At 38.6% G+C, this 8,010-nt stretch overlaps 1 protein-coding gene across 1 annotated transcript in view; it reads left to right on the plus strand.

The window, feature by feature from the left end:
* LOC128653007 (ADP-ribosylation factor-like protein 13B) overlaps positions 1-6,725 on the plus strand; it is a gene marked incomplete in the record, with an annotated part of 226,677 nt that extends 219,952 nt beyond the window's left edge. The window contains 1 exon segment of the mRNA XM_053706039.1: positions 5,985-6,725. Coding sequence (XP_053562014.1) covers positions 5,985-6,061 — 77 coding nt within the window.
* Positions 6,726-8,010: the final 1,285 nt, after the last annotated feature.

The raw sequence follows: 8,010 nt of genomic DNA on the forward strand, positions 1-8,010 counted from the left end.
GGCAATGGACATAGTACCTTTTGCACGCCTACACCTCAGACCGCTGCAATTGTGCATGCTAAGTCAGTGGAATGGGGATTACTCAGATTTGTCCCCTACCCTGAATCTGAATCAAGAGACCAGAAATTCTCTTCTATGGTGGCTTTATCGGCCACACCTGTCCAGGGGAATGCCATTCAGCAGGCCAGACTGGACAATCGTAACAACAGACGCCAGCCTGCTAGGTTGGGGCGCTGTCTGGAATTCTCTGAAGACTCAGGGATTATGGAATCAGGAGGAGAGTCTCCTTCCAATAAACATTCTGGAATTGAGGGCAGTTCTCAATGCCCTTCTGGCTTGGCCCCAATTAACAACTCAGGGGTTCATCAGGTTTCAGTCGGACAATATCACGACTGTAGCTTACATCAACCATCAGGGAGGGACAAGAAGCTCCCTAGCAATGATGGAAGTATCAAAAATAATTCGCTGGGCAGAGTCTCACTCTTGCCATCTGTCAGCAATCCACATCCCGGGAGTGGAGAACTGGGAGGCGGATTTCTTGAGTCGCCAGACTTTTCATCCGGGAGAGTGGGAACTTCATCCGGAGATCTTTGCCCAAATACTTCGACGTTGGGGCAAACCAGAGATAGATCTCATGGCGTCTCGCCAGAACGCCAAACTTCCTCACTACGGGTCCAGATCCAGGGATCCGGGAGCGGTTCTGATAGATGCTTTGACAGCACCTTGGAACTTCGGGATGGCTTATGTGTTTCCACCCTTCCCGCTGCTTCCTCGATTGATTGCGAAAATCAAACAGGAGAGAGCATCAGTGATTCTAATAGCGCCTGCATGGCCACGCAGGACTTGGTATGCAGATCTAGTGGACATGTCATCCTGTCCACCTTGGTCTCTACCTCTAAGACAGGACCTTCTGATACAGGGTCCATTCAAACATCAAAATCTAACTTCTCTGAAACTGACTGCTTGGAAATTGAACGCTTGATTTTATCAAAGCGTGGTTTTTCTGAGTCGGTTATTGATACCCTGATCCAGGCTAGGAAGCCTGTTACCAGAAAGATTTACCATAAAATATGGCGCAAATACCTATACTGGTGCGAATCCAAACGTTATTCCTGGAGTAAGGTTAGGATTCCTAGGATATTGTCTTTTCTACAAGAAGGTTTAGAAAAGGGTTTATCGGCTAGTTCTTTAAAGGGACAGATTTCAGCTCTGTCCATCTTGTTACACAGGCGTCTGTCAGAAAATCCAGACGTCCAGGCCTTTTGTCAGGCTTTAGCTAGGATCAAGCCTGTGTTTAAAGCCGTTGCTCCGCCATGGAGTTTAAACTTAGTTCTTAACGTTTTACAAGGTGTTCCATTTGAACCCCTTCATTCCATTGATATAAAATTGTTATCTTGGAAAGTTCTGTTTTTAATGGCTATTTCCTCGGCTCGAAGAGTCTCTGAGTTATCAGCATTACATTGTGATTCTCCTTATCTGATTTTTCACTCAGATAAGGTAGTTCTGCGTACTAAACCTGGGTACTTACCTAAGGTAGTTACTAACAGGAATATCAATCAAGAGATTGTCGTTCCATCCTTGTGTCCAAATCCTTCTTCAAAGAAGGAACGTCTTCTACACAATCTGGATGTAGTTCGTGCCCTCAAGTTCTACTTACAGGCAACTAAAGATTTTCGCCAAACTTCTTCCCTGTTTGTCGTTTATTCTGGACAGAGGAGAGGTCAAAAAGCTTCTACTACCTCTCTCTCGTTTTGGCTTCGTAGCATAATACGTTTAGCCTATGAGACTGCTGGACAGCAGCCTCCTGAAAGAATTACAGCTCACTCCACTAGAGCTGTGGCTTCCACTTGGGCCTTTAAGAATGAGGCCTCTGTTGAACAGATTTGCAAGGCTGCAACTTGGTCTTCGCTTCATACTTTTTCCAAATTTTACAAATTTGACACTTTTGCTTCTTCGGAGGCTATTTTTGGGAGAAAGGTTCTTCAGGCAGTGGTTCCTTCTGTATAATGAGCCTGCCTATCCCTCCCGTCATCCGTGTACTTTTGCTTTGGTATTGGTATCCCAGAAGTAATGATGACCCGTGGACTGATCACACATAACAGAAGAAAACATAATTTATGCTTACCTGATAAATTCCTTTCTTCTGTTGTGTGATCAGTCCACGGCCCGCCCTGTTTTTAAGGCAGGTAGATATCTTTTAAATTATACTCCAGTCACCACTTCACCCTTGGTTACTCCTTTCTCGTTGATTCTTGGTCGAATGACTGGGACTGACGTAGAGGGGAGGAGCTATATCAGCTCTGCTGGGTGAATCCTCTTGCATTTCCTGTTGGGGAGGAGTTATATCCCAGAAGTAATGATGACCCGTGGACTGATCACACAACAGAAGAAAGGAATTTATCAGGTAAGCATAAATTATGTTTTCTCTGTGAACTTTGAAATTAATTCTGCAGGTTTTACAACATCATCCTTTTGAATCAATGTATGTTATTCTTGAAGTTAATGAGTTATAAGACTTTTGATTGGTCCTTTCCATATCTAGAATCAGCACTTTGGAACTGACCAGTCTGTCAGGACATATGTTAAAAGGACAGTCTACACCAGAATTTGTATTGTTTTAAAAGATAGTCCCTATATTACCCATTCCCCAGTTTTGCATAACCAACACAGTTATTTTTTACCTCTGTGATTGCCTTGTATCTAAACCTTTGCAGACTGCCCCCTTATTTCAGTTCTTTTGACAGACTTGCATTTAGCCAATCAGTGCCCTCTTATTTATAACTCCACGGGCTTGGTCACAATGTTATCTGTATGGCACACATGAACTAACGCCCTCTAACGGTTTGAAACTGCCAAATGCGCTGAAATAAGGGGCAGCCTCAAGGACTTAGAAATTAGCATATGAGCCTACTTAGGTTCAGTTTTCAACAAAGAATACCAAGAAAACAAATCAAATTTCATAATAAAAATGAATTGGAAAGTTGTTTAAAATTGCATTCCTATCGAAATCATGAAAGTTTTTAATTTTGACTAGACTGTCCCTTTAATACAAAGAAAGTAGCGAAGATTTGAATCCAGATTGAATACAGATATAGGTTTGCTGTGCAAAGAAATGCTTAAGCGTACTGTAAAGTCAAAATTAAACTTTCATGGTTCATAGCATGTGATCTTAAACAATTTTCCAGGTTACTTCTATTATCTAATTTACTTTTTTTCACTTTGTATCCTTTGTTGAAAAGCCATAGCTTGGTTGGCTCAGGAACAGCAGTGCTAGAATATAGCTGCTGATTGTTAGCTGCTCATGTATACCTGTAGTTATTGGCTCACCTGATATGTTCATCTAGGTCCCAGTAGTGCATTGCTTCTTCTTCAACGAAGGATGCCAAGAGAATAAAGCAAATTTGATAATAGAAATAAATTGCAAAGTTATTTAAAATTATATGCTTTGATTCATGAGAGAAAAAAAAAGGTTTTAAAGGGACACTGAACCCAATTTTTTTCTTTTGTGATTCATATAGAGCAATCAATTTTAAGCAACTTTCTAATTTACTCCTATTATCAATTTTTCTTCGTTCTCTTGCTTTCTTTATTTGAAAAAGAAGGCATCTAAGCTAAGGAGTCAGCCAATTTGTGGTTCAGAACCAAGGACAACCCAGGTTGTTCACCAAAAATGGGCCGGCATCTAAACTTAAAATCTTGCTTTTCAAATATAGATACCAAGAGAATGAAGAAAATTTGACAATAGGAGTAAATTAGAATGTTGCTTAAAATTGCATGCTCTATCTGAATCATGAAATAAAAAATTTGGGTACAGTGTCCCTTTAATGTCCCTTTAAAGATATGGATTGTAGTATTTAAAATAAACAGTAAAACAATATGATAATATAAATAATAGAATGATAATGGAAAACTGAATACAGTGCAATACAGTTAAACAGCATGTTATGTCATTGTCGTTGGTCTGATCCATCATATAGCAAAGTTATTTACACTGGATTCTTGCTATTTTATCTTTTTTTCTAGAGATATATTTGCAGTCTGAGTTCAATATAAATGTTCCTCTAACTTTTTTAGAAAACAAGATTTACACTCAACTTTGAAAATTATAACATTCATTTCTGGGATATTTTTCACAATATGGCCAAAAGTATGTGGACACCCCTTCTAATTTCTGGGTTCATGTGTTTCAGACACACCCACTGATCTATAGATAAACATTGGCAGTCTGAGTTGTACAGAAGAGGTCAGTGACTTTGTCCCAAGTGAATTTGTAAAATTTCTGCTCTACTAAATCCGCTCCAGTCAACTGTAAGTGGTATTATTGTGAAGTGGAAGTGACTTGCTTTACTCACTACAGAGTTGCAAACTACTTCTGGAAGCAACTTTGGTGCAAAAGCTGTGATTCAGGAGATTAATGAAATGGGGTTTCAATTGCTGAGCCGCTGTACAAAGCCTAGAGTCAATACATATCATACCAAGTGTTGGCTGAAGTAATGTAAAACACAATGCCAGTGGACTCTGGAATAGTGGAGTGATGAATAACACTTCAATATCTAAAAGTCTTACAGGAAAATCTGGGTGTGGCAGATGGCTGAAGAACACTGCCTACCAGAATGTATAGTGCCTACTGTAAGGTTTGGTGGAGAAAAGATAATTGCCTGGGTCTGTTTTTTCAGGGTTTGGGCTACACCCCTTAGTTCCATTGAAGGGTCATCTTAATGTTATAGGATAGAAAGACATTTTAGACAATTGAGTGTATCCAACTTTCCTGATCCAGCATGACTATGCCCCTTGGCACAAAACAAAGTCTATAAAGACATGGTTTGACGAGTTTGATGTGGAGGAACTTGAGTAGCCAGCACAGAGCCCTGACCTCAAACTTAATTTACACCTTTGAGATGGACTGAAACGCAGACTGAGAGCTAGGCCTTCTTAACAAACATCAGTGCTTAACATCACAAATGGTCTTTTTAATAAATGGGCACAAATTCCCACATACTCACTCCAAAAATATCCAAAATATTGTGGAATGCCTTCCCAGAAGAGTGGTTGGAAAGTGAGGGGCCAACTTCATATGTATGCCAATGGTTTTAAATGTGGATGTCCAACAAGCTCATATAGGTGTGATGGACACATTTCCACATACTTTAGGCCATATAGTGTAAATGATTTCTCACCCTCACACTATTTGTGTATTTTATGCCTTGTCTGGTCCATGAGTCATTGTCGTAGACAATCAACTTTATTTTTCTTCTAACTTGGTTATTTGTGAAGTATAGTTGGCTTGGAAGAGAAGAGTATTTATAAGTAAAGAATTTGAGTGCATGTTTAAACGTAGTAGAAATATTTTATATCCCACTGTCAACAATTCACTTTGGACATGAATGATTGTTTATTTGGTAAGTATTTATCTTGCATTAAATGGAAGTTTGTACATTTAAATATGCTTTCTTCTTTGTTTTATATAGAAGAGGATGTTTTAAAACATATTTTTTAAATTTATAAATCTCTTTGCTGAATAAGATTACTTTATCTTTTGCTTTTGTGCTTGTTCCTAGCTTTTGAAGCTATCCTTATCAAATTGTGAGAAATGATTAATTATGCAAATATATATTTCTTACTGCTGCAGTATAAATTTAAACTGTCTCTACTAATGCTAATATTTGTAACACAATTATTGCTCTTTTATATTCTTGGCAGAAATGTTTAATATGCAATGTCCCATTAAATGTTGTACAGAATTGTCGGTTTGTTAAATCTGTTTAGTAGTCATGATGTGCTTTGTATTGGGAAGTTAATCAAATTAGTTTTATAAATAAAATATTGTGTTTTCTGTTATATAAATGTGCACATACTCTAAATTGGAATGTATTCTTATATGGGGAATTATGTGAACTATAAAATATATTCTTTCTAATGACGTGGACAAATGCTAATGTTGTCTTTTTTTCTTCTTCTGTGTTTCGCTTCTTACTTTCTAACAGATTTTTATGGAAAACCACTTCCTCCGCTGACGTTACGGCAAAAACCCAACAGTGATGCACACGATGTCATCTCTTAAAATCTCAGCATTTCAACACAATTTTTTTCTACTTTAAGGAATTACTGGAATCACATTATCAAACTATTTTTTTTATTCATAAACCACATAAGAAAAAATATCAATGTTGAATTATTCTATCCTGATTTTACTGGTCAGTCAATCTGCCTTAGAACTGTTGACTATCGTCTGGGGCGCATAGCACATTTTATTAGTAAGTCACTTTTCACAACAGTGTGTTAATACTTCCCGTAAAGGTTCAGATTCACTTACTTGCAAATGCACCTGTTATCGCTGTGGAACAAAATGACTTTTTGGACCATGTATTAACTGTTTATATTTAAGTATTTGGTTACAAAATTGATATGGAACACAGTATTTATACTATTTTTAAGGTCTTTTTTTAACCACATCTGAAAAAGGAGCAAAAGCTCATCAAATTTTAACATTGTATAAAAAAAAAAACAAATACTGTTTTTTTGTTTTTTGTCTTTTTATTTTTAATGTGTTTGGAACCACATGTCTAACTTTCTATTCCACTAGCTTTGAAACAGCTATTTTCTCAGTGGTATTCCAATTTTGGCTGTTTAAATATTACTGTTACAATGATTGTAAATAACAATTATTATTTTTAACAGAGAACTGATAATTGTAAAACATTACATAAATTCATTGAAAAATGTGACCTGTTGTGAGGCTTATTTTGATGGGTTTTTTTGTTTTAAAATTACAACTGAAAAGCATATTTCATTCTTAATATGAGGAGAGTCCACGGCTTCATTTCTTACTTGTGGGAAATACAGAACCTGGCCATGAGGAGGAAGCAAAGACACCCCAAGCCAAAGGCTTAAATACCTCCCCCACTTTCCTCATCCCCCAGTCATTCTTTGCCTTTCGTGACAGGAAGTTGGCAGAGAAGTGTCAGAAGATTTCGGAGTAATTCCTTATGGAGGGTAGTACCCTTCGAGATGGGACTGGAGTTTTAAATAGTCTTGTCAGCCTCTCAGTGAGAGCATTGACGAAAGTTAGAGTCTGGAGATGCAGGGAGAGTCTTTCTGCAAACCCTTCCAGACTCATATTAACAGCTCTTTAAGCAATCAGCATTGACGAGTTTCGCTGCCTGCTTTCCTCACTCAAGTCCATGTCAGAAGCGCTGCTATAATCTGTCAAACCTGAAGGACTGTGTCACTGTTCCACGGCATAGATTCCAGGACGATCGTTTCATTATTTTATACACATGTTAACGATAGAAGACAGGGTCCCAGTGGGACTCCTTTATCTTTATGGAATCAAGGGTTAATATCTCCTGAGGGGGATTATTGAACAGTGTTTTTTTTTTATAGTTTATGTGATTTCGACTGCTTATGTTTAAGAACGTTTGGGCTCTTAGGCTGATATGGAACGTACAGGTTATTTTCATTTTGAGAGCTGCGCACTTTCTTTATATTAAGCTGGTGTGCTTTTTCCTTAGCAGGGGCAGGTCCTGCATGAGCACCATGTGACCGGTAACAGGCACGTTTTTTCCACCGCTTATGATTCCTGACCGGATGTCTGCGGAGAGGAGCTTCTTCTCTCTGACTGGGTCATAGGAGGTGGTGAGTGCCCCAGCCATTAGGTTTAAGGTGCCAGTTGTTTTTCATTTCTATAATTTTATATAGAAGTGTTATGGAGGATTCTGATGATTTAGAGGGGGGATCCCTCCAATACAGAATTTGATACCTGTGTATATTGTGAGGAGGCCCGGGTAATCCAGCCCGCTCAATTATGTTCCGTATACCGCAATAGAGTGTTCTCATCAACCAATGTTGAGATGTTAGAGACCACTGAGCCATCCGCTTCTGAGGACTCTTTGTCCAGTGAGGTGTGTTTTTTCTTGATTCTGTTCCTACATATGCAGTTTTGCTGAATTCCGATCCTCCTTCACCTGCAAGGGGTTTGTTTCCACCAGAGGTTACTACGCACTTCCGCAT

This window comes from Bombina bombina, chromosome 3 (assembly GCF_027579735.1).
Source record: "Bombina bombina isolate aBomBom1 chromosome 3, aBomBom1.pri, whole genome shotgun sequence".
Lineage (NCBI taxonomy): Eukaryota > Metazoa > Chordata > Amphibia > Anura > Bombinatoridae > Bombina > Bombina bombina.